Source organism: Dermacentor variabilis, chromosome 7 (genome assembly GCF_050947875.1).
Source record: "Dermacentor variabilis isolate Ectoservices chromosome 7, ASM5094787v1, whole genome shotgun sequence".
Taxonomy (NCBI): domain Eukaryota; kingdom Metazoa; phylum Arthropoda; class Arachnida; order Ixodida; family Ixodidae; genus Dermacentor; species Dermacentor variabilis.
This window is the reverse complement of record NC_134574.1, coordinates 100711774-100739150: the sequence shown is the minus strand read 5'-3', so window position 1 is coordinate 100739150 and position 27377 is coordinate 100711774. Positions and strand designations below refer to the sequence as shown.

At 48.2% G+C, this 27377-nt stretch overlaps 1 protein-coding gene and 1 pseudogene across 1 annotated transcript; both read left to right on the top strand.

The window, feature by feature from the left end:
* Positions 1-875: 875 nt before the first annotated feature.
* On the top strand, positions 876-16888 carry LOC142587697 (endothelin-converting enzyme 1-like). Its single transcript, XM_075698878.1, has 5 exons — positions 876-995; positions 2060-2416; positions 7610-7924; positions 10225-10335; positions 12915-16888. Exons 2-5 carry the CDS (start codon positions 2066-2068, stop codon positions 15027-15029), a joined length of 2892 nt encoding a protein of 963 aa, XP_075554993.1. The 5' UTR covers positions 876-995; positions 2060-2065; the 3' UTR covers positions 15030-16888.
* LOC142589098 (U2 spliceosomal RNA) lies at positions 3060-3237 on the top strand (annotated as a pseudogene).
* Positions 16889-27377: the final 10489 nt, after the last annotated feature.

Genomic DNA, 27377 nt, shown 5'->3' with positions numbered 1-27377 from the left:
GCGACAGTGTCGCATCACATCGCATTTCTAGCGCATCGCATTCAAGTAAATAGCGATAATGCGTTAGGAAGGCGCATTGCATTAATGCGCCAGGCGAGGGTAGATTTACGGGGGCGAGTCGACTCTCGCGGAGCATGTAAACGCAGGATCGTCGCATTAGGAATTATGGGAAGGAATTAGCTGCGGGACTGCCGCGCTGGTGAAGCTGCGAGACAGCAACGCCTGAAGCAGAAGCAAAATGGCGTCCGCCATGGCAGCCTCGCTCGCCGCAGCGTGCTCTACGCGAACCTATTTCTCGGCACTCAGTTGACTCAGCTGTTCTACTAACTCTATGGACTCAGCCACCAACGTGCGCTCGGCCCACTACCGGAAACCAGTTAGACCGGGAGTCGGCTGCACTTCCCTTATACGACACCATGTGGCACTACGTTCTCGCTAGAGGTAATGCACTACATGTAAACGACGTCGCATCGCCTTTCCCAAATGCGCTTGAAAATGCGATGCGCCACTGTCGCATTCATGTAAACGGGGTCAATTAGATAAGCAAAACCGCTCAATGTAGGCAATGTTATTCGTTTTGAAAGCAAACAGAAGCTTGGAGAGCGTTTGATTGGGCTTTTTAACAACGCTGCGAGTTACCGCCAGATGCTTGCGCGGGTGGTTACGAAAATTTGACGTCAGGAGATTGCAATCAAAACAGATTGGAATAGTTTTACGTTATAGGACCCCTGGAATTTGTTTAATATGATTCTGGCTTATGATTTAAGCCGGAATGCCTAGGCTGATGGAGAGATGTCGCGGCTCCTTTCGTCCCCTAACTTTTGATCGCGACTGCACATTGCATTATTCAAGCGCTAAACCATCAACGTCATCACCAGACCAGCAGCAGCAGCCCGTGCAAGCACACGCAAGCGCGCGCCACGAGCGTCGAAGAAGAACAAGTCGCGTTCCAGTCGGCCACGCTCTGCACACCGTTGAATCAGCAGGATTAAGAGGTACGCCTTCAGCACCTTTTACAGCAATAGTTGTCACGGGTTCTTTCTATTCTCGATGTGACCGCGCGCCATATTGGCTAGGACCGTACCCGATTAACATATTGTGGCAGGCCAATGCATTTGAACGCTACCCGTTAGCGATGCTGCACCAAGTACGACAATGAATACGACGTTGAGTGCGACGTGCCCAGGGTTAGGTGGCACCGCCTTGGTTAACGACCTTTATTGTTTTGTCGAGAAGTGCCATACCGCCAAAGTGAGCGAAGTCCGGCTATAACGCCATTACATTAGAAAAAATTAGCAGTGGCTTAGCTCGGCTATGCCAGGATATACGTAGCGAAAGCTAAAGCATAGCATGGTTAGCCTTGATTAATCTTGATTGCAAGTCCAGGTTAGTCTGGTTGTCTAGCTATGGTGCGGCGTTTAGCCAGTCGTTCGGCGCGCAGTTCGTCTGTTTCCTGGGCGATTCGTTTCCTCTTCATCTCGTTCCGATGTCGATTCCAGGCCTCCTGCTTATCAGAATTGTCATCGTCCATACTGCCGCATCAACTGCGGTTTCGGCGCACGCGAACTCTCCTTTTCAATCCTCCGACATGTTATCAAGCATGCGACGCAGCTGGCGAGCGAGCGGAGGCGAACGCAACGAAGAGGAACGCGGTGTAACGTCATGTGACTCCTCGGAGCACGGCCACGGCAAAATCACAAGTTCGCGGCCAGTAAAGCTTTCGCTTTAAAAGGTATCCAGACCAGCTTAGTCTAGGACAGAGCACAATCTTCTTTATTTGTGAAGGCAGCTCTCAGTTTGCAACACGAACGCCGAACAGAGCTTCCCACAAATGTCTGAAGCTGTAAAAGCTATATGTAATGAAACGAACAGACACAGTGGAAGTTAATGGAAATTTTGGCGCAGGGAGACTGAGGATGATTCGGTTCCTGTTCTTTATATCAAAAACGCCACGCGTATACCTTTGCAAAGGCTCTGGCGGAGTTGTTATCTTTGGAGAAGTTGGACGAGAGTGTGCGGGCGCCCTTCTACGTCAAACATGCTGTTGCATCTTACCCAGGTCGCGATGTCGAAGGACGTGGGCAAGAAAAGCGCGCGACGTCGCCATGACCGGCGGAAGACGGTGGAGGGCGGCACCGCGCCATCCTCAGTCGCCTCGCCTGCCAGAATTGTTTCCCCAGCTGATCTGAGCCCCATGCCCATGAGTGGTGCGGCAAGCCCCGTATCCGCACATTCGCCTGGTGGCCCCACCGCGGAGCAGCCAGCATCGCGGGGAACACTCGTCACCGGGCAACTGTCCTCACCAGGAAGTGCCACTAGCGCGGAACCGGCGTCGCCAATAAGCGCTAGCGGCGTTCACCCCCTCCATGACCGTCATCAGGCTGTGGCATCAACTGTCTCCGGTGCCACCACAGCGGTAAGGAGGCAAGCTATCGCAGGAAAGGAAGATATTCTGTGCCATTCCACTCTGTGAATGTGGATGATCAGCGAAGCTGTGCATGGGGGCCCCTTAATGGCGAATTCTCCATTGCTATATGTCAAACGTCGTATGCACATAAATGGAAGGCGAGGCGCGACTAGGCACTCCTCCACGATGTTGAGCCTCACAAGATAATGAGGCACCGGGGCGTATACGTACCAATGTATTGTCGTAAAACGCGGCACACCTTTCACTAATGAATCCCTGCACGTAGAATAGACGCGCACCTCGCCGCACTCGGTCGACATACATCCTCGTTGCCAAGGCGATCGTGCTTTGGTCGCCGTCCCGCAGTGCAGGGGCAGTTGCGAGGTGACTCGAGAACCACAAGCGGTCATACACAACACAAGCCACACAAACTTGTTTATACAGATACTTCCTGTGAAAGCTGGTCGTTGCTCCGCTGAAACGTTCCAAGTTTACGGGAATGGAGCCACGTAGATGGTTCGCATTTTTTTTTCTCGCGGTCCTGGCGTGCAGGAAGCTTACGGCACCGCCACCTCGGGAGAGCGGAAGGAAAGGAGAGGAAATACGGAAGCGCTTGGAGAGCCGAAAAAGAGAGGGTGGTGTGAACGTAGACATGGCCGACGCGGGTCAAAGTGTAGTATCTGTTCTTATAACATTAATATCTCATACGGGTGTGTTTTGACTTAAGATATTAAACTTCTTTTTGCAAGTTGGCGGAGTGCTTAAAGCTGGCTTCACCTCCGCCGCGGGCAGGCAGGTATTACACTATCTTCGGGATCGGTGCATGTATGGTGAGAAATTTTCGATCTACAGGGCTCGATAGACGCACGGAATTTTTCCAGAACCTAGCCATATACACATTCGCTGTAAAAAAAATGCGGGTAAGGATTGGGAGGTTTGGCTGGTTTGACCCAGGCGGCATGGCATGCTCGTGGAGCATGACAGCTTGGAAAAAAATTCTATTCGTCTCCCGTTTAGGTACTTTCTGGCGACGTGTGAAGTCGACACGAGATATCGCGCTAGGTAGCGTAAAATTTTGCTGAGACCGTCAGTTACCAACAGTGGTTGGGTTTTGCGTGGTAATAAGTGGATGCGCTGATCAACTCATCGTATGTCTGTCTTGGGAATGTTCTAAAGTGGATTGCAAGACGTAGCTTTGGCTGTACGTGTCTGATCTTATCCGAGGTTGTAGTGAAATGACATAGCAAAGTACAGTGCAAATGTCGATACGAAAAGGCATCGGCCTTCGTCGATGACGAAAACGCGAAACTGACAGCTGTGTGATACTGGCTTGCGCTTATCGAGAGAGGGGGATCAGTTTTCGCAGCTACTTCACGATATATGTTCCCGCAAGGCTTCTAATGTCAGACCATTGCACCGATCCAAACTTGGCCCTCGGAAATAAAAGAGGGTATACGGCCTCTGTGAGGCAGCAGGGCAGTTGACAGCGAGCCATGGATATGTAGAAGAGTACTGTGACGTTCAGTGCCACGTGACAGGTGGAGTGGCAGTTGCGGCACTACTTGGGCGATTGTTCGGCGGCCATGATGGATCGAGTAACGCGGCCCCCACCATGCTTTCTACGAAGAGAGAGAGAGAGATGCAAATGGAGAGGAAGGCAGGGAGGTTAACCAGACTTAAAACGTCCGGTTTGCTACCCTGCACTAGGGGAAGGGAAAGGGGAAGTAAAGGCGGAAAGAGCGTGACAAAAATAAAAGCGAAAAAAATATGAAAAGGGACGAAATGGGGTCATTACAGTCTTTCTAATAGGCCACTGCCACGTAGAAAAGTCAACAGAGCCTTGACTGACTTTTGCTGCGACGACAGTTCACGTCGGCTTTCTTCGAAGGTGGCTGGCTGTACGAGGGTGCGGAAACTTTCCATACAACCACTGGAGGTCGACATTGACCACGGTCACATGCCGACGAGCCCGCCATGCCCTCCCCCAGGCCGCTTCATCTACTAGCGGCTGGCAGGCATCCTACACAAAATAAATCACAAACAAAACAAAAAGATGCCTTTTTGACCTCACTGGTGACATTTTCACTTTGAGAGCAAGAGAGAATGCGTGGCCGCCATTTCTCACAGTTTGCGAGTGGGGTGGCATGATCTGGTTGGGCGTTCATGAACTGCGCTCCCATCACGGGCGCACGAACAATGCGCCTTCTCTTCCAAATTTCTTTCTTCATATGGCGGTCCTGCTTTCGTGGTGCTTAATTTATTTGCGCTGTCATCAAACACAGAAAGTGGGCGCTTGTAAACCGGAAAGAACACTCCGTTGCGCCTTCATTGGTGAGGCGCAGTGCATTTATAAGTCGAGCAATTAAAGACTACTGGTTCCTCAGTCAGTAAAGGGCGCACACAATTCAGAGTAGAACGCTTCATTTTTTATTTAGACATTTTGTAATGTTAGACGACACGAAGCAAGCTGCAAATATGAAAATACAAAGCGTATCTTTATCCAAAACAATATTTCGTATGCAATAGGCGAACATAAGCGCCAAAATATTATTACTAACTTCAAATTTTCTAATCGTTTTCAAGTTCTTGCAAGAGAAAGCTATATGAAAAACAATAACCGGGTGCTAAAACTTGCTCGAGCTGTATTTTTTCTGACCACTCCTACAACTGCCGGCAGTACAATATTTTGGGAAATGTAGTTATTTATAACTGCGTCAGTGTCACAATATCGGCACATCAAAATTAAAGAACTGTGTTGGCGCATTGTTCCGTCATTCCTGCTTTTAAAACTGAAATCTCGTAAAGCGTAGACTAATCTCTTTTTGTGTGGGCAATATACATGAACAAAGAAAGTCCTGGACAAAAGGATTGGCCCAACTACAATGAAAGCAATACCATCATTACGAATACTTCATCGTCAGCACAGACAAGTGACAGCCATGATAAACGAACATTGCTTTTATGCCACTCCTGCCGACGCAGAAACATTGTCCTCCAGCGGCACTGTTGTGGGCATGCCAAACGAGTTCCGGCGGAAAACACCCGTAAACGACTTGCGCTTATCTGTCATCTTTGGGAAATCATAAATATTTGCAGAACTCGAAATCCTGGCGTTCGTTGACCACACATAGCTGCTGCTCGTACGCCACACAGTACATATGGTGCCTCCATTCAACCATGTTCGTCTAAGACATCGTGGGGCCTGCATTCCTGCGCGATCCGTTGTTTTACGCCTATCAAGCTTCTTTCTGTTCCCCATGTTCAGACTTATTAGGACAGCTGAAGTAAGTCATGGGGCGCTGGACAGCTATATGTATAACTTTAGGCCAGCGGTGGGAGAGAGCGCAGGCAAGGACGATGGACGCACGCCGCCACCAACTTTTCACAATGTGCCTGATTTATTGTTCGCAGAAGTGGCAGGCAAATAAATGAGTAAACGAAAGGAAGCGTTATTCCCGTCCAATCACTCGCTTTATTTGTCAAAATTCATACAATTCGTACAAATAACGCTGTTCAGTGCCCTGCGATTTGGTGGTGTGGGCCTGGACCCCGCCTAGGTTTCGGCCAAGGATTGTTGGCCCTCGGCGGCTTCCTCGGCTCGCTGGACGGCCCAGAGTTGGTGCTGCAGGTTCGAGCTGAGCAGTGCAGACTCCCAGCGCGCGCGGAGGCTGTCGCTGTTTGAGACTGCATCACCGTTGTCCTGTACCAAAGCCAGACATTTCCCTAGGATATGCTCCAGGGTAGCTCTAGAGTCGCAATGTCTGCGCTCGTCCGTCGTGTATAAATCTGGGTCAAGGTTCAGTAATATCACCGATGCTGTTTAACCTGGGTCTTATCGGATTAACAGCAAAACTACAGGAAATCGATGGCCTCAATCAAAACTTAGGACCGCAAAAATATGCGAACGACCATATCTGCAGTTTACATCTTTCCACTATAGGTTAGGACACCCGGTAAACGCTGAGGGATGGCGATCTGCGTCAAAATGCATCCCACTTGGTCGTGTTCTATGTACTTACAGATGGTCGATAAAGAACACCAGTATTTCTTACAGACATCAGCGCACGATTAGTCAGGATCTATTCCTACAGTGCATAATATTCGACTTCCTCGCATTTTCTTCTGCCAGCCTGGTTGCTCAGTGGCTATGGTGTTAGGCTGCTGAGCACAAGGTCGCGGGATCGAATCCCGGCCACGGCGGCCGCATTTCGATGGGGGCGAAATACGAAAACATCCGTGTACTTAGATTTAGGTGCACGTTAAAGAACCTCAAGTGGTCGAAATTTCCGGAGTCCGCCACTACGGCGCGCCTCATAATCAGAAAGTGGTTTTGGCACGTAAAATCCCACAATTCATTTTCCTCTTTTTTTATCGGATGGTGTAAGCCTGAGTACTTCAAACGCGGCGCTAGACTTGCACGTTCTGCTAAGCGAACGTGATATCACTACGGTCGGCTTAGATTTCGCTATTGTAATATGTGCCCTAAACTGCGCAATAACATCTACTTTATTAGCGGCATTGCGGTTAGTTATTCCGGTAAATGCAATTTTTTGTGCTGGTAATTTCGGCAGCTTTCCGAAGTGAACCGGCAAGGCTTCACAAATTTCTTATGTCACTGGTAATTTTTAAAATATTTTTCTAAAGAGCAAAAAAAAAAAAAAACGAAAGGTGGCATATGTAAAAAGGATTTTTGGGCATTGCCGATAAACTGGAGATGTTAGACACCGATCGCATGGCATGCTGCTAGATGGTGAGTGATAATTTTGGTGCAAACACAGCGATGATCAAAGCGCTCCTACAGCGCGTACACTCAGACACACACGTACAGAATAAAGTTGTTTTCAAAGTTTAGTTAACGGTTTCAGGCCTCAAGAAGAGCGGCTTTTCTGTCAAAACGCCGAGGAGGCACCTCAACTCCTAGCTGGAGTCGCCCTGCAGGCATACGAGATGGCCGGCAGGAGATGGCCTCTCTGGCAAGTAGTGGCCACAGTCACATCGTGAACCTTGTAATTCTGAAGAAGCGCTGCATGCGCTCGACATGGAGTGCCCTGGCTCTGTGCGCCGAGCTTTTCAACCATAGTTCACGTAGGCCACTAGCACTCCCTCCTATAGGCACCCGCAATGTCATCCCGTAACCTAATCGTTGCTTGTTGCCTGCTGCCAGTGGTCGCCTAGCTAAAATTATCGATTTCCCGTCCCAAGGTGGGAGTACCGACACCAAGCGCCGACGGAGGTCAGCGCACCGATCACGGAGGCGGCACTTCGCCGGTGGAGCCCGCTCCGGTGTCGAGCGGCGTGACATCGGCGTCCTCCGTGGCCTTCGCAGCCCCGTCGACCAGCGCCGGCGGATCCGCCGAGCAGGCTTCGGCCAAGGATCGGGACGGAGGAGCAGGGCGTGCCCTCCGGGGTCGCGCGTCCAGCGCCTCCAGAGGTCAACTGGAGCCGAGCCAACGGACTACGCGGAGAACGATGTCGCCGCACAAGCTGATAGCCGGAGCTGCTGGTCGTCTGGAACAGGTCCGGGATCATTGCATGCTTATTTCAACTACGCTGAAGGCAAAATGACATCACTGGTAGAACTAGGCAGTACGGGAGGACGCATGAAAACTGTTGGTTGTTCCTGCTTGTACGGCGCTAGCTATACCGAAGAAAAATTGGAATATATTTATTTTTTGTTACACAGTAGTCGGCAGGGGTAAAAAAATGAAATGATCATTCACCAGGTGGAAACGATGTTAGCCTGTGCATTACTGAATTTATTGTCGTCTGCAACAGTATTCACTGATGGGTGCCGGCGATTCCACTCGTTCGAAGTGCGTGGTAGGTGAGTAAATGAATCAACTACTACAAGGCAGAACGATAGCATGAAAGAAAGAAGCACGAGGCGAGTACATGGCACTGGCCCCTACCTCCAATTGAGGTTTATACCTGATTTGGAAACGAATTAACCTTATTTAAAAGAAAGCGCCAGTCTTGTATAATCGTCTGGTTCTTGTTTCTTTCGCGCATCTCTTTTGTCCTCAGTTTTAAACCACCTAGTCTGAAAAAATGTTTTACTGAATGCAATTCCTCATGCGTGAAACACCGAGAGAAAAAGAGAGACAGAGAAAGCAAAAGAACGACCTGGAGGGTGACCAGAGGATATCTCTGGCCGGCTTATCTGCCTATGTAAGTCACAATAACAACGCAACTTTTGAAAAGGTTATCCTTTCACATGTATTACATATATGTAATACGAATAGCACCAAGAACAGCAAAGGGGAGATTATGTGTGCTTTAATTCAATTGAATTATATATAAAAAATTGAAATCAAAGTATTTGAAAGCAGAGCTGGCCGCAGGTGTGGCAGGAACCCAAGTCTTCGTATTACGCGTGCGATCCTCCTACCAGTTGAGCCACTGCAGCGCCGTTTTCCCATCAACTTTCTGGGAATTTATCTATATTTACTAGAACTGTGGCAACCTGCTGACTAGATAATGGCAACCAGCTGTTCATGATCTGAGTATGCCTGCGTCTGTCACGCACTCTCAGATCATGAACAGTAGGTTGCCATTATCCCTCAAGAGAAAAGTGTATAACAGCTGTGTCTTACCAGTACTCACGTACGGGGCAGAAACCTGGAGGCTTACGAAAAGGGTTCTACTCAAATTGAGGACGACGCAAGGACCTATGGAAAGAAGAATGATGGGTGTAACGTTAAGGGATAACGTTAAGAGATTGGGGTGAGGGAACAAACGCGAGTTAATGACATCTTAGTTGAAATCAAGAAAAAGAAATGGGCATGGGCAGGACGTGTAATGAGGAGGGAAGATAACCGATGGTCATTAAGGGTTACGGACTGGATTCCAAGGGAAGGGAAGCGTAGCAGGGGGCGGCAGAAAGTTAGGTGGGCGGATGAGATTAAGAAGTTTGCAGGGACAACATGGTCACAGTTAGTACATGACCGGGGTAGTTGAAGTATGAGAAGCTTTTGCCCTCCAGTGGGCGTAACCAGGCTGCTGCTGCTGCTGCTGCTGCTGATGATGATGACTAGAACTAGACTTGAGTGTGTTAGCCAGCGCCACCACCCATGGCCTTGACCCGGATGTGCAATATCCTTTTTGCCTCAGGTGCCACATGTACGTGACCTTTTTGGGCTTTTCTCGCCTGCTCTTCGCCCGTAGTTTAAACCTTTTTTAGCTATCGTCGTCATACCAGCCATGTAAATTTGTTTGTTTCGGAGTCCTTTCCCATGGGCAACCCCTATTAGTTTGTTATTACTTTAAGCCTGCGACACCTTACCCTGTTACGTGCATCCCCTCGCTTTTACTTTAATGTAGTACACACCTGACGGCATAAATGAGGCATACTCCGTTGCAGTCTGACAATAACGGCAGCTGTGAGAGTTACCTATCCCACGTCGTATCAAAATAGTACCCCAATAAGGACAGTGGTGTTCTCGATGACTCTTGCGGTGTTCTCAGCGCAAGCGTTAAAGCTAACGCTTGCGCTGTATCTCCTTCAAGAGAGTGGACTGGCTGTACCATTTAACGACAGGCGATTCCATCGTATGTACCGCAGAAAAAAAATTTAATTTTCGAGCAAGGTAGCACCGCCCGTATACGTTAACCCGTAATAAATTTCTGAATGTGTCAGGCACGCAGACTGTTGCTAACGAATCAGGCATCAGATAAGGCGTGTTAGTAATAATAAAAAACATTTGTCCAATGTACTAGTTTTAGCCGGGACTGCACGCGATGCGTGGCCCCCTAAGCGATGAAGTATTCGTGGAGCGTGTTGGCACCACTGACAATAGGCTATGCTGTGCGGTGCGCAGCTCCCCGTGAGTCCCAACATGGAACGCAAGCCAAACGACCAGCCTGCCTCATCTCCCGGCAACTTGGGGCTTGCGCGGAGAGTCTGTCCTTTTGCCAAACTGGCCAACAAGGTGAGTGCACCTGCTTCTTGTGGAACCATCTTTTTCTCTCGTATGTAAACTCCGGACAAACACAGCTGCTCGAGGAAAATTTCAGATTTTCTTCTTTTATTCTGGGGGTGGGGGGAGAGGGATTTGGTAGTTCTATTTCGTTCATAAATGTATTACCCTTTAGAGAGTACTGCGTTAGCACAGCCTTGAATCGCAGTAGCAATGCTGGTGGCGACATCTTTCGGAATTTTGTCCAACGACAACGGTTTGAAACGCTTATGTTTTGTTTCAGTGTTCACGTCGGCGGAAAAAGGAAAGAAATACTGACTGTAACGAATATGCCGCTTGAAACGTTTCGCACCCAAAGTCAAATAGAAAATATTGTTGGTCCCTCGAATAAAAACTGGCGCCCAAACTGATTAAACACTGCACATCATAATGGCGACACCAACGCGGCAGCTAATAAATAAACTACTCCGGTGATGGCCAATGTACCCGGTGTATATGTCTCCAGGTTAGCGATGACGTAAGCGTCTACGTAAGCGGACGAGCTGTTGGCGCCATTGTATGGCGCAGACATTAATTAGGGCGAACACAGAGATATAACCGCAGAGCGTTACTATTTTCCGCTTTACTCCATAAGCTGTCAGGCTCAACATGACCGTCAACATTGAGCCATTTTCTAAATTTTATTTCACGAGAACACTAGCGTAACACGGAAATGCTTAAAATGCGTTGTCTTTGCACAGATCACCACAATGTTGTCGCTACCAGTGTAGCCACGGCCACACAAAGGGCTTTGCCTCGCTATACAAGGTCCTGCCAGCTGCCTGGGGAGAAAAAACACACCTCAACAAATATTCGCGACAGGAAGAGGCTTGTGTTTGCTGTAGCAAAAGTCCAGATAATAGTAGGCCAATATATTTGATTGTTCTAGCTTGTACGCAAATATCGTTTCCGGATCACTGGGTTACGGAAGCCGTCAGATGCCAGAATGTTGTGAACATCTTCTGACGATGCGTCCAACTACAATGCGTTCGATAATACAAACGTTCGTAATATGGGCATAGCATAAAGCGCATACGTCAATGTAATATAACGACTGCGATTGTCAAACATTACGCACGATGCACTTAATAACAGCCGATTTGAGTACCGTAATCTGAGTGCGTACATCCCAAGTACCAAAGTTTCATGTCCAGCTCGTGCCAGGTACCCTTTCTCGCGGCTCTTTGTGTTATTTAATAACCTTTTATGTCGCGAATAACATCCCTAGATTTAATCACTGTATATCATGGACTTCTCATTTCCACCCACATATCACGGCACATTTTGCGCGGTTTTCAGTCTCTTTAACGATGACAACACCACCAACGCTGTACATCATCAGTTAAGTGGAACATGCAAGTAACGGTAGTACTATATTTGCGTTCTCTCTGGTTAGACTATGCGTCTTCAGATGTCGCTATACCAGCGCTTTTGCTGCCGCGCAGCTCTCCAGTAACCCGGAATTCGGCAAGCTCTAATGTATCTACGGACAAGTTAAATGTATTGTTTTTTTCACCCCGCAAGACCCATATGAAATCCGTCCACCTTCCAGAAACGGAGTATTTAAACAAGGATAAAATCCTTAACTGTTCAGCTGTCGAAATAATCGAAAGACATTTGTAATGTTGCTAGAAAAAAGCAGTGACGTGAGTGATAGAACTGGAATCGTCACAGGTGTATATATGTATACAATAAAGGGATAGGTGTATTAATCAAGAAATAAACGATCAAGGAGAAGTAAACAACATGCTAAAGAGGGATATTTGCAGTGAATTCTGATTATACCAAGAAGACAAGGAGTCTTTGTAGAACAAGGAGACGGTGGGGTCGCCCCCTTTCAGAGGGGATGCCAATAAAATCATCATCAACATAATCATTCGCCATTCAAAGTGGCCGGAATCCGATAATTCGCCAATGGTAAGGGGCTTAGGCACAAGCCACAACTCTCTGTTGCGCCATGGACATAGCGCAGATCGTGAACGCCCACTTTGTGAAGTTACGTGCAAGTACAGACGTAAAGCAAAGCACATGCGGGGTTCATTCCTTCAGGATGTCAAAAGTTCCATTATCATTAAGAGCGGACCTTTCTTGAGTAAGAATATTTTCAAGCTATAGTAGAAAAACTCGTGATGAAATTAAAAAGTACTATGCCAACTGTCTATTGTGGTTGCAAAAATGCTATTGCAGGTATAAACGAACTGTAAGTGTATCTGTTTACTATCAATTGAAAGTGTTAGGTTAGTTAATGATTCCGCATACCGCCTGATATGATTCCTTCGTCCGCAGCTGTAGACAGGAATGTAAAGCGATCGGTGCGCTATAGCACTGTTCGAAAATCAAGACACCTAGAATATAGGCGAATTGCTACAGAAGTACAGTAAAGCAATCTGAGGTACGTACCAGGGTAATGTCATGCCTATAAGCCTCCACTGAACGCATTTATCCTCCTTGGTCTCTTAGTAAAGTGTACGCTAAAGATATTGAAGAAGCGGAGTTCAGATTATCTACGGCAAACAGCCTTCGTTGATAACAATGAAAATTGTTCGTTGCAGCCAAGAGACGGTGCGATATCTCCGGTCTCGTCGCAAACCTCGGAACGCACCGCTGCAAAAAACTACCATTGCACGCTCGTGTTAGCCAGCTGCGGCTTCGTCGCTGCCCTCAGCTTCCTCGTCATCTTCATTTCGAGCTTGCATCAGCGCGTTGAGAGCCACCTTCCGCTATGCAACACGGAGGACTGCCGTGCGCATGCCTCGCTGCTCACTAAGGGTCTCAACTGGACGCTGGACCCCTGCGAGGACTTTCATGGATTCGTTTGCTCGGCGGCGCGCTCATCCTCTGACCGCTTGATGTTCAGTGGAGTCATGGACGAACTGCGGCTGTCATGGTTCAGGCAACTCCCGGACATTCTTAACGGTGGCACGCTTCATATTCCCGTCGCAATGAAGGCGCTCGCCATGTACAGCAGATGCGTGGACAAGTACCCGTCGGATAAGCCTGATTTGTCGCTTTTCCTCGACTTCATCAGGGAACAAGGTTTGGACTGGCCTAAACCGGCGCGAGAGTTAGAACCACCGCTACAATTCGCCCTCAAGCTTGCCTATTCGTGGCAGTCCCCGTTTTGGATGTCGGTGAGTGTGCTTGAGGCCCCGGATCAATCTCCACCAGCTGCAAGGCTCAGGTTCCAGATTCGGCCGAGCATGCTCGTGCCTACACTGCTCCACCACCATCAGATAGCTAGACACGCTTACATTAAGTACTGGGAACTCTTTATTTATGACTTGTATCCGGACAGCAGTACGAGACCGGACACCAACAAAACTCATGTCGACGAGATCCGAGTCATGGAGGAACAAATACTCGAAACCTTGAACTCGCTGTTTTACTCAGGCTCACCGAAGCCGGCGGTGTTTTCCTTCGGCAATATCTCGGCCTACGTTCCGAACGCCTCGGCTCTTGAATGGGTTCGCAGCTTCCAGCGATCCATCCCGCTCAGACGACAGCTAAGCTACGATGATGAGATCGTCGTCAGCGATGTCCGCCTCCTCCGCACCGTCAGCGAGCTTATCCAAAAGTACGACGTGGGGCAGCTGAACATGCATCTGACGTGGCTGCTCGTGCAGTACTACGCTCCCGTGTCAGATTATCGCATTCTCATTGCCCACTACGGCAGCACGCAGAAAGCCATGGCTTACTTGCCTGTGTTCTGTGGCAAGCAGGTAGAAGCATCGTACAAGATTCTTCTTGCTGCGCTCGACTTCATCTTCCGGTTCCAGACGCGAGACATCAAGACCGTGAACGAGGGCTTTGACGACGTGGTCTCGACGGCTGTGGAAAAGGTAAACGCTTCAGAATGGATGGACGATGAGAGTAAGGCGCGATTGACCGAGAAGATCTTCGCTGTGAAGAGATCATTGTGGCCTCCGAAGGCCGTTGTGAATGCTGACCTGTTGGAGAAGCTGTACGGCGAGTTCACCGAAAATGCCACGAGTTTCGCCGCCCTGTGGATGGAAACGAGAAAGAGTGCAAGCGCAATAATGATGACTGGTCAATACGAAGAAGTGATGAGGCTGCCTTGGAACAGTCTTCCAGGCTATGTTAACTACGATTACGTCTCCAACATCATGGAAATGGCAACTGCCACCATCGCAGCACCCCTGTACTATCCGAACGGGGCGAAGGCCATGCTGTACGGTGGTCTCCTGTTCCTCATGGCGAGGCACTTGGTCCGTGCATTCGACCGAGAAGGTGTAAGGTGGACGCCCAACGGATCCGAAGTCGAAAGCATCTTGTCCAATGCAACACTGTTTGAATATCACGACAGAGAACGATGCTTCGACGGTGCTGTAGAGCACAGCCTGTTCCCGGAAGTGCCTGCTTTTGAGATAGCATACACCGCCATGAAGCAGTCCCACGTTCGAGACAATAGCATGCCGCTGGCGCTGCGGGATGACCTCTCGGAAGACAAGGTCTTCTTCATGACGCTGTGTTATGTTTCTTGCAGCAGTTCTGGTGACAAGCACTCCCGTAATTTCGACTGTAACAAGGTGGCAAGGAATTCCAAAGCTTTTGCTGAAGTTTTCCAGTGCCCTACAGGATCCAGGATGAACCCCGACAAGAAATGCCATTTTTTGACCGGACACAGACGAGAATTAGAGCACTTGTGAACGATACAAGTGGCTGCATAACTTGTGGACGAAAATGCGTGCTTTAGGATATAATTGTGGACGATTTTATTACATATAGTTGGTACATTTCTGTGAACGTTCTTATGGTTCGCCCTTCTTGCGATCTGAACTCGCGCTTATTGCATTGGCGTGGAGAAAATTGGTTGAGTCATTCCTCTGGTAGTACGTGCATTAAAGCAAGCAGTCGACAGCGAGAGGCTCTAATCGCAGGCTTCTTTACCGTTTATTGACGCATGCGTTTCACTCTGGACGCTGTGCACATTGTTAATGGCCAACGCAATTGTAGAAGTCTAATATAGCGAGTGAACTGCGACGTCAGCACTGCAGCCACAGAGACTCTTGCCGGACGACATGCTGTTATTGCGGTTTTCGCTACCGTTTGACGTAACGTTAAATTATCACCTTTGCCAACAGGATCGACGCCACGAAGTGCGGCTTCTTTTTAGCGGTGCGCAAAGCGAGAGATTGTAGTGAATGGACACGGAGCTCCACTGTTGCACACTTGCGTCTTGTGAAACAGTGCACGTATCGAAAGCCATCCGCTCGCCGAATTGCCTAAATATTCGGCATCTCCGCGCACTAGCATTTCGGGAGCTGCTTGCCATTGTGTACTATTTCTAGCCGCAATGTTCGGCTCGGGACAATGGCCACGGGTAAAAGTAGTTCGGTGTTTAGAACACCTCTTCCAGTGACTTGTGCAGTGACGATCGGACCGGTATACTCGCATTTTACTTGGTATTTTTCTGAAGTGAATATCTTTTTTGGCAGAGTGTGGTACTTGTTTTAGTTTCTTTCTCCGTGCTCGTCTGTGCGGCGCTCCTGTTGCTTATTCGTGAAATGTTGAGCCCGCTGAACAAGTGCCTGAAATGCTCTGCGCTTTGTATTCTCTTTGCTTTGCGTTCTCTGCGATTTGTGTGATAAAACCGTTCTCTTTCTGAATATTGCTCTTCTTTTGGACAGTGGGAACCAAAGATAGTGCTGAGTATGCGCGCGTTATTCGCAGGTTATATCTGGCCTACGAGCGGCCACGTTGTCGTGCGACATGGCTGGAATACAACAGTACTTTGGAGCGGGACAGTAATTATGAAGGCGTGCGTAGAACCTGAAAAGATGCAATGGCCTCCTGCGCTAACGTTCGCCAATTACACTTTGCACTTCAAATAGGAAATCTTGTCGCGTGTGAAATTTAACTGAAGAGCGAAGGGGCAGATTGGCTTTGAGGACCTATTGTAAACGAGCACGCAATGGCGCTGGGCATTTCGCGTCGGAAAAGCAAAGAAAAGCATTGGGGTTGATCCCTCTTACATAGCAAGCGGTTGAACACGAAAGTGAAACGTGCCTTTACAGAAGCAGTTGCACGTTTTTTTTTCGTGAACTCGCTTTTCGCTGCAGCGAAAGGCAACCAATTTGCGCGTCGGCGACCGTGTTGGATGTTTGCTTGGCGTGCGGCGTTCTCTTGGTGAGCGGCGCCCAGCTGCCGAGTCGCTTCGGCGACGGTATACGAGCATTTTGGTCCGCCTGCGTATAGTGTCGTGGGCAGCCAGTCGAGTTGCGACGCGCTCAGCTTCGAGAATGCGAGTGGCAGAGCTGGCGGCTCTCTGCCAGCATGACCCCAATATTCGTCGTCGTCGTGCAGCAGCATTTCGGGAGCTCCTCATCGTTGCGTGCCATTTCTTGCCGGAATGTCCGGCTAGAAACTGCGTAGTGACACCAACGAGCGCCGACAGCGAGCGCTCGTTAGTGTCACGACGCAGTACTCCGCTTCTCCACTGCCATCATGGAGGAAGGAGAAAAAGAGGAGGGAGCATACCACAGCGCGATTGAAGCCAAAATCTGCCGGGCCAGTGATATGGCCCAACACGTGATGACGACCGACACGTGAAAGTGCGCGGCTGGTCTTAGTGTTCCCCCTCTGCAGGCAGAGCCACGGCAGGGCAGCTGATCAGCAGAAGGGCAGCGGATTGGGCGAGGTGGTGTTGCATGGTGACAATAAAATTCAAACAGCGCTAAACGACAGGACCAGAATGAGGAGGAGACAAACACGGCGCCGATACACGGCGCCTGCTATCAGCGCCGTGTTTGTCTCCTCCCAACGTGTCTCCTCATTCTGGTCCTGTCGTTTAGCGCTGTTTGAATTTTATTGTTACAGCTGATCACGCGCGGACCGAATAAAACCTACTCCCACATCTACTGGGAACCAAACATCTCAGACCCGCCGTGGTTGCTGAGTGGCTATGGTGTTGGGCTGCTGAGCACGAGGTCGCGGGATCGAATCCCGGCCACGGCGGCCGCATTTCGATGGGGGCGAAATGCGAAAGCACCCGTGTGCTTAGATTTAGGTGCACGTTAAAGAACCCCAGGTGGTCAAAATTTCCGGAGTCCTCCACTACGGCGTGCCTCATAATCAGAAAGTGGTTTTGGCACGTAACCCCCCCCCCCCCGAAAAAAAAAGAAAAAAAAAACATCTAAACAAATCTTGATCTCGTGATCTCGACACAAGATGTCACGTGTTGGGCCACCAGTGTGGTTTCACTGAGCGTTCTCTCGCCAAGGCTGGCTGCGTGAAGTAATGCTCCCTCCTATATTTTTCCTATCTCCATGACTGCTATCTCCACCTCTCAAGCTGGTTGCAGCACTGCTGAAGGTACGAGGGGGGACACAGGTAATATCCTTGCGCAGCGGTATATAGTTCCGGGCGTAAATGCAGCTGATTATTGGGTATACGCTAGATAGTTTTATTTTTGATCGCTACATTTAGTACGGCACAACGATACGTGACATGTTATAACCTGTGCGAATGCACGTCGTATACCGAGAATTACTATGGCAGATACCGCCGTTCACCGTAATGGCCGCCCTAACCACCGTGATTATGCAGCCAACATGGCGGCACCCATTCAGCCCAGACTGCCCGCTTCGATCCGAATATCCGCTTGTTACTGGCTCACCGCGCTGTCAGCAAGAAACAAGCGGTAAAATCCTTCATCGCTAAGTTTCTTCTCAAGCTGAGGTCGAATCATTAGGTTTGTTTTATCGTAATTATTGAGATCGGCTGTTTATTTTCACGCTGCTGGGACTACAGACACGGAACCGAGTGGGTAAAGCTTGTTTGATTTCTAATTAGCAGATGGCGCCACAGCACTAGGATTCATAATGCTTTGACGATGCCTAATTGTTCACTGCGTCATTAATTTGCCACCCCGCTCTATCATGGTACTTGATGGCGGTAGCGAGTAAATGCCAAGTAGACGACGAGAAGACGCTGTGGCGCAGGTTAACATATGTAAGGGCATTCGCCCGTACTGCATGCGAAAGTGGGTGCAAGATAAGTGCAGGTAAAGCGTACAGGGAAAGCGAAGGCCTGCCGTGGCATGCATGTAAAGACAGCTAATCCACGAACCATGAGGCATGTAACAGGATGACAAGCAGACGCAGAGCAGACGACGCGGCGCGGATGGACACATCTCGAGGGGCATTAGGCCTTCCTGCTGGCTAAGAATTGGTGTACCTTCAACAGTGTTGCAACCACCCGGCTATTGTACTCCTTGGAGCCGACGTCACATCCGTTGCATCCGTTACAGGAAGTCAAGCGTGTACCCCGGCATAAAACACTTTCGTGTTCAGACAAATTGTTTTCACGAGCAACTCATTGGACGTGGATGAAAATAAAATATGGCGAAACCGATCTCGCTATGAATGCCCACGGTTTTGCGGTTAGCATCGAATCAATGTCACTGCCATTGCCAACGCCGAAATGTATCAGGAAGGAGGCATAAGTTAATGCAGTCGGATTCCTGTCTCGCGCTTCCCACTAGACAAGCTGCACCATCTAGTTGCGCCACCGTAAAGACTGCGCGTGTCCAGTGTCTAAACAGATACGATCCGGGTTCCATTCTGCTCAGCACCGGAGACACATTATTGAATTATAAGAGTCACAGGTGTATGCTTACGAGGAAAAGCAGATGGGCGGAGTGCTGAAGTATGATAATGTAAAGAATGCCGGTAGCTTATGAAACGCCAAGTGACTATTTGTCGCCGATAAACAAAATTATCTACCCCAATTAATTGACGACGCAATAAGATGCGCAGACGTGCATGACCGTAGGGCGCTTCTGTTCACCGGCAAGGAACCGAGTCCCTCACTCCAGGCAAATCTTGCCCTAACGCATTCTTCGTCAGTCCCGCGTGTTTCAGATGTACTAATGAAGCACCAAAATATTTTGATGCAAAGTGAGCGCCTCAAAGACATCTTCGCATAGCCGCCTAAAGTAGTATACCGTAGAGCTAGAAATATTCGAGATATACTATAATCATCATCTAAGAATAACTGCCCTGACGCCATCGGAAGCCATTCTTGCCGAAAACCACGATGCAAAGTATGCCACTACATTTGTACATCGCAGCAGGTCACTAGTACGGCTTCAAACTTTCACTTAGAAATCGAAGGCGATTTCAACATCGATACTAAAAACGTAATATATATGCTTGAATGTACACTGTGCAAGAAACAGTATATTGTACAAACAAAAGGGCCTTTTAGATTGCGCTTTAACAATCACTAATCCCACCCTAATACGTTGCCCAACCTGCCCATCTCAAAACACGTACATCTCCCTGACCACTCATTTGATAAGATGAAAGTCACGTTGCTTGAATCTGGATTTCGTTCAAATTATGATAGAGAAGCCCGTGAATCCTTTCTTATCTGTAAGCTTGATACCGTCGTGTCTGGTTTGAATGAAAGTGTTGGAAAATTGAGTTGCCTGGCCACAGAGCCCGTCACATGTTCCCTCATTTCCCTTCTTTTTTACCAGTACGGCACTATATTGCCCTTTTACTAGCACGTCACTATTTTTCGCTTTTTTTCATTTGTTGTTCTTGATTGCTGACATAGCCCCAATTCGGTGACGTTTTCTGCTGTCACCTGATAATTCTTTTGAATTTCATATTTCGTGCATATATTGAAATGATGTGTTTGCAAACGCCATCTGTTTAGACATATATCAACTGTTCGTCAGAACTATAGACACGCATTCTGTTCGCGCGTTTTCTTCGGTTTTTATGTAAATATGCCTTCATCTGGTTGATATTCGCATGTATATAAATTTTACCTAGGCCATGCATTGTATTCTGATGAAGGCCGGACCCTGGCCGAAATGACTGCACGAAATGATCATAAATCGCTCTCGCGTCTACTTCACTGTATATCTATGCCATATGTATATATTCATAATATATATATATATATATATATATATATATATATATATATATATATATATGCCCCACCATACAGTTCTGACTTTTGGACCGCGATCGTCATATTCGGTCCTACTGTTACTGCATCACATCTGTAAAAATTAATAAAAAAAGCAGAAACAAACACAGCAGGCTCATCAAATCTGCCGAAGGTCTATTTCCTTAAGAGGAAGCTTTAGCTCCGGTGCTCCTATTTATATACAAGTAAAAAGAGAATTCGTTTTTCTTAACAACCACTGCACTACATTTAACGAGGTTTGTTGCATTTAACAGAAAAACTTAAAATGTAGAGACTGTTGGTTTGGAATTTTTGATTTAGGTCGTCAATATTTTATTAGGAATTGGCAAAAAAAAATTCAAGAAAACGAAACTATCATGTTTGCAACCCTGTAAGTCATCAACCAAAAATGATAGTTCATTTCTGTGAATTGCACCTAATAGTAGATCTAAAGCGGACAAAATTGATATGTTACACATGAATCTCAAGCTATTTGGTGATATGGAAATACAGCTTTAGCAGAACCCTTGTAAACAACGTAACAAATTGACATAAGATATCAAATGACGTATCGAATTAGTCCTCGTTCAATGGTCTAATGCATGCCGTTTACAGAACCGCGATATTTATTCCTAATGCAGAGCAATAAACTTGGAAACTTCGTGCGTATATTTTTCTCACGTTTTCGGATTTTGAAAAATCTTTTTAACAAAATTCAGGATCTAAATCCAAATTACACTTCCAACAGTCACTAGAATTTGACTTTCCCTCTCAAATTCAACAGATTTCATCAAAATCGGTCCAGTGGTTATCTCAGAAAAACGTGTTGGCTTTTTACATGTATTTGAGCAGGCCGTGTTGGAGGTGGCCCCGAGCTAAAGCTTCCTCTTAAGTTGTTTCTCCTACGTTGGTCCACACGCGTTTTTCTATCCCGGTAGCCTGCAGACCACGTGTTCTCACGCCGTCTCTGAGTGATGATGAAAGGGCCTTCGAACTTTGAGTAGTTTTTTTTTTGCCTGGCGACTGAGTGTATTGCTGTACCCACACCTCTTTGCCGACCTGGTATTGCGGCGCTGGTCGGTGACGGCGATCATATAGTACCGTTTCTGGGTCTTGTTTGCCGGTACCTCTTCTGCGTGCCATAGCCCGAACGTTGAGGCAGATGGTTTGTCGCGAAGCGGTGCATCCGACCTTTACAGTTGCATCCAGGCTTTTGGACGGCGGTCACTTTTGGAATTTAGCCCTAGACGACTCCATACGGGAAAGTTCAAATAGCAGTCTGAAACGCGGTGTCAACTGCGTAACTACTTGGAGGTGGATGTCCCAGTCCGCTTCGTTTGGTTTCTTGTTCCTGCAGTAAGGTATGAGTCGAGCCCGCAGGGCCTGGTTATAGCTGTCCGTTAATCTGTTCGCTTGTGGATGGTATGCCGAAGTGGTGCTCGACACCAGCATACCAGTGGTAAGTTCGGAGTTCGCGACTGCAGTAAGTGGTCGCTCTGCATGAAATCAGCTTCAATTCAGTAGCCCGCGTTTCTATCCAACACGGTGCTGCAGAAATTTTATGACCAAGCTAGTTGCGAGAGAAGGCACAGCAGCAACTTCCACAAACTGCGATAAGTAATGCACTGCGACTAACGTGTAGCGGTTCCCTGCTGCCGCAGTTGGTAATTGGCCGACGGGGTCAATCCCGATTGTGTGAAAAATAGTCTGACGGAGCGGAATGGTTGTCAGCAGGCCAGATTGGCAACCCGGGAGACGCTTATGCTTATTGCACACCTCGCATCATACGAAGTACGAGGGAATACTCCTATGAGTCATATATATATATATATATATATATATATATATATATATATATATATATATATATATATATATATATATATATATATATATATATATATATATATATATATATATTTGCCTGTCATCTAAGCTCTCCCTTCCCCCTTTTTGCCTCTACGACCATGACCGGCTTCCCACACTTCATACGCACACACTTCTTTCCACTTTTACAATCCTAAAAATGCAGCCTTAATCACTTTTTTTGTCACTGGGGAGCACCGCATAACCAGTGGTACATGCCCAATCACCCAAGTTGGCATAAAAGAGGGTCGTTGCACTGAGGTACATACTCAATTACACATACCCACTGACCTATGTTGGCTTGTAGGAGGTTATGTAGAGACAGACATACCGCCCTCTGGGGAAACTCGCATTATCCTTCGTGTACGGGTCCCATACCACGGACACGTATTCGAAATTCACCGAGAATGGCATCACGCGGCAGATGGCGGGCTCCCCCCTCCATGGTTATTTTACGGACACGCTGCGCCATCTAGTGGCGCTGGCGAGGAGTCCGCGCGCGTGCCCTAGAGACGAGACGCGTGGCGCGTCGGCGAATCCGAACGCTGATAATTGTTCCCTCTCTGGCCGCATACCCAGTGACACATACTGAGTTAACCAAGTTGGTGATATTTGCACTGAAGAGCACCAGATACCGGTTGCATTCATGACACAGCTCGCTAAAACGTTGTCGCAAAATTAAATTATGGGGTTTTACGTGCCAAAACCACTTTCTGATTATGAGGCACGCCGTAATGGGGGACTCCGGAAATTTCGACCGCCTGGGGTTCTTTAACGTGTGCCTAAATCTAAGAACACGGGTGCTTTCGCATTTCGCCCCTACCGAAAAGCGGCCGCCGTGGCCGGGATTCGATCGCGCGACCTCGTGCGCAGCAGCCCAACACCATAGCCACTGAGCAACCACGGCGGGTGTTGTCGCAAAAGGTCATTGAAAAGTGGTACACTTCGCACATTCCAAAATGCTCTGTCTGTCTGTCTGTCTGTCTGTCTGTCTGTCTGTCTGTCTGTCTGTCTGTCTGTCTGTCTGTCTGTCTGTCTGTCTGTCTGTCTGTCTGTCTGTCTGTCTGTCTGTCTGTCTGTCTGTCTGTCTGTCTGTCTGTCTGTCTGTCTGTCTGTCTGTCTGTCTGTCTGTCTGTCTGTCTGTCTGTCTGTCTGTCTGTCTGTCTGTCTGTCTGTCTGTCTGTCTGTCTGTCTGTCTGTCTGTCTGTCTGTCTGTCTGTCTGTCTGTCTGTCTGTCTGTCTGTCTGTCTGTCTGTCTGTCTGTCTGTCTGTCTGTCTGTCTGTCTGTCTGTCTGTCTGTCTGTCTGTCTGTCTGTCTGTCTGTCTGTCTGTCTGTCTGTCTGTCTGTCTGTCTGTCTGTCTGTCTGTCTGTCTGTCTGTCTGTCTGTCTGTCTGTCTGTCTGTCTGTCTGTCTGTCTGTCTGTCTGTCTGTCTGTCTGTCTGTCTGTCTGTCTGTCTGTCTGTCTGTCTGTCTGTCTGTCTGTCTGTCTGTCTGTCTGTCTGTCTGTCTGTCTGTCTGTCTGTCTGTCTGTCTGTCTGTCTGTCTGTCTGTCTGTCTGTCTGTCTGTCTGTCTGTCTGTCTGTCTGTCTGTCTGTCTGTCTGTCTGTCTGTCTGTCTGTCTGTCTGTCTGTCTGTCTGTCTGTCTGTCTGTCTGTCTGTCTGTCTGTCTGTCTGTCTGTCTGTCTGTCTGTCTGTCTGTCTGTCTGTCTGTCTGTCTGTCTGTCTGTCTGTCTGTCTGTCTGTCTGTCTGTCTGTCTGTCTGTCTGTCTGTCTGTCTGTCTGTCTGTCTGTCTGTCTGTCTGTCTGTCTGTCTGTCTGTCTGTCTGTCTGTCTGTCTGTCTGTCTGTCTGTCTGTCTTCCCGTCCGAGTTTGTTTCTAACCGTTCTCCCACCTGTCTGTGTTCACTGGGTAGGCAGCACATCGGGCTTCTGTGCTGAAGCAAGATGCTTCCAAAGCAACCGTCGGAACAACTTGAGTCACTGAGAAGATGGCAATGTGTACATGCGGGCCGCTCTTCAACAAAGCTCTTTCACGCGGACATGGGTCACTGTAGATGCCGGACTAGGTAGGTATCGCTGTTCGAAGAAATTCTTTGGAGCCGATTTGGAGTATGGGGTATATGCCACTTTGTCTATGTGAGCGCCTCTCTTCAACGAACGTCTTTGATGCCGACTCGGATTACTAGATTCGTACCACTGGGAATGTGCCGCGCTACAATGACGAAAATACAACGCCAATATAGTGACACCTCGTCTTGCCACCGTCGAAACGAGTTAGGCATGAGACATGTATTGCAGCCTGTTTCGCGCTTCCCCAAGAGCACTCGTCGCCATCTAGCACTGCCGCCGCAAAGCCTGCGCATTGACTCCGAAATGCATGGCGGTGCGGTGGGTGCAAACCTGGAGAAACGTATGCAATGCGGCAACCGAGCTCATCGTTCGCGCTTCTTTCTGGCCACGGCTGCGCCATTATGTGGCACCGCCGAGAAGTCCGTGCGTGGCCTCCAAGACGAAAAACGTGGCTGGCCGGTTCCTTCCAACGCTGAGAATTGTTCCCTCGATTACCGTAGCTGGTGGCATATACTCAGTGACTCAAGTCAGCGACAGGGTCAACGGAGAGGGCCACACACGCATTGTATTTGTGGCGCAGTCTGCTAATGCGTATAAGTCTGCTGTCTTTGAGGAACCTCGGCGATACGGACTCGATTCCGCTCAGCATCCGCGAAATTTAAGGGATCTTTTTCTTCATTGTAAAGCGGCACATTTCCAGTGGCACATACCTAGCACATAAAATTCTCAGCGTGGGCTGGCCCGACCCGTTCGCATTTGCAAGCGTGCTGTAAGCGAGTCGGGTTGGGTCAAACCTGCTCCGTGCAATCGGGCTGGGTCAGTTCGACTCGACGGTCGTTCATTGCGACCGGCTAGCGTTTACATGAAACCGACAGGGCGATTCCAGCCGACTCGACTCGTTTTTTTCCATGTTCATGTAAGCGCCCCGAGTGGCTGAGACGCACTCTGAGGCATCTGGGTAGTATGGTTACATGGTGTCCATAAAGGTGACCACCATATTATTATCATTTTCATTATTACAGTGCCATTATCTCTTCCTCTTTCTCCTCCGCCGCCACCCATTTCTGGCCGATCACCTGTGGTGGGTACGCACCACTGTTCGAAGTCAGCTGCAGCAGCACCAGCTCGTGCCAGCACGCGACGCGGTAGCCGAAGAGAACCCCGTTTCAGGAAGCAGCAACCGTTTCGCCAAGAAGGACTGAGAGGTATGGACGCTCGACATGTTCGCTTACTGCCTTCTTATGCAAAAGCATTTTGAGCTCGCAAGCTACTAGCACTCTAGATGTTAGAAGGACTGGCTGTCATTCGGTATCTACGCCTAAACTAAGCTTCTGATAGCTTCTCTGACTTCATTCGGAGAAAATAGACATTTTCTTTAGTGTGCATAGTCGATACTGAGCTTTCAAACCTGTAAAGCCACAGCAACGAGCAGGTTGTGGACAACTTTGTTTACCTATCTGTCCTGTCTTTGGCAGGCGATGTTCACGGTCATATACGCTGGCAACTAGACGAGTAATAACACACTCTCAGGCAAAGTTACACCCTTTGGCTTGCCCCTTCTGCCACACAACAATAATCGTTATCTGCCTTGATGCGTTTCCTTTCTTTAACGCTGCGAGCCCGGTACTTTCCAGTAGCGAACGGCACGCGCGTTATCAGCATAGAACAGTTTACACCCTTTGGAGTGCCCCTTCTGATAACGCGCGTGCCCTTCGTTACTGGAAAGTTCCGGGCTCGCTGCGTTAGAGAAAGGAAACGCATCAAGGCAGATAGCGATTATTGTTGTGTGGCAGAAGGGGCAAGCCAAAGGGTGCAACTTTGCCTGAGAGTGCAACAACGCGCTGTTTCACGTCCACCATTTCGTGAGGCAATACTTATTTCCGCGGCTTCGTTTCTGATCATGAATTTCCAAAGTCTAACGATCTCTTCTCGACAGTGGCTTGTCCCTTATATCTTATCCGTACAGGCCTTCTGGTCTCGAAGGAAGACCACAGTAGTATTAGATCAGATATCAAAATGAATTATAATGAATGAGGGATCAAAATGGCGCAGACGTAGATTTTTATAACAAGGTTATTCCACAGGCTAGCATTATAACTTGATGGCAGTGCGTGAATAACAATGGTACTAGGTGGGCTAGTTTTTTCAAACTTCGTGGCCCAAAATCGAAACCCTCTAGCCAGATATGCTTGCCGTTTACCAGCTGCGTTTCCTAATGCGTTCAACATCACGATGGAATGAGATCTGCTCTCACGAACTGCTCTAGCGTCAGAATATTTTTGTGAATCCGAACCCTGGCCTTTCGAGAGTACGTTGCCAGTCAAGGGAGACCTTTCTTTTTTGTTCCCTGCCTGCCATTATATGGAAGTCGGGCTTCATATGCACAAGCCACGTTTCTCTTGAAAAATTTACCCATTGGACAGATCTTTTGGTCAGTCACTGCAAGTTGCCGCGAACTGTTTATATCCGCACGGGAAAGTAAAACTTTCCAACCACCATCGATAAATTTAAGACATGGTGTGCTTACGGCATGTGGCTAGTAATTTAATATATAAAGCCAGCTTTGCTTTTCACGTTAGTAATTCTTATGTCACTTATTATTCTGGAGCCACTTAATGTAATCCGGTAGTGGTGTCGGATCAAGATGCCTCCATGATAGGGGCAGATTTAACCGGAGCTTGCACCGTCACGTTACTTATTCACTCTCACCAGCCATATGGTGCACCGTCTTATCTTGGTTGCGCTTCGGGCCACTGTCTTCATGCAAAAAGAAAAGTGTGTATAATAAAAAACGGAGCGTGTTATGTTTATGTTCAGCATGGTTAGTGTTTCAAAAAAAACCCGCCCGACAACAGTAGTGCCAGTTACATTGCCCGGGAGCCTTGACAATAAACAAACGACAGCGTAACTTGACCTGCTGCCCGTAGCGTAACCTGTGCGATGACTCAGCGTCGGCAGTAGTTCATTTTCCTCGTCGGAGATGTGGATTTCTGAGATTTCAACATTTCCCTGAGGAGTCAGGAGTGTGTTTGGAAACCGTGGATGAAATTCAACTTAACATTTTCGTTTTTGCGTGCACGCCTATTGTAAGCTCTATACAAATAAGAGATAGAAGCAATCCCCCTGCGCATTTG

Excerpts from the sequence above, each read along its gene's own strand:
- LOC142587697 (XM_075698878.1), top strand. The coding sequence starts at position 2,066 with ATGTCGAAGGACGTGGGCAAGAAAAGCGCGCGACGTCGCCATGACCGG. Across the intron at positions 7,925-10,224 it reads CTGCTGGTCGTCTGGAACAG|CTCCCCGTGAGTCCCAACAT; the intron begins GTCCGGGATCAT and ends TGCGGTGCGCAG. Across the intron at positions 10,336-12,914 it reads TTGCCAAACTGGCCAACAAG|CCAAGAGACGGTGCGATATC; the intron begins GTGAGTGCACCT and ends TGTTCGTTGCAG.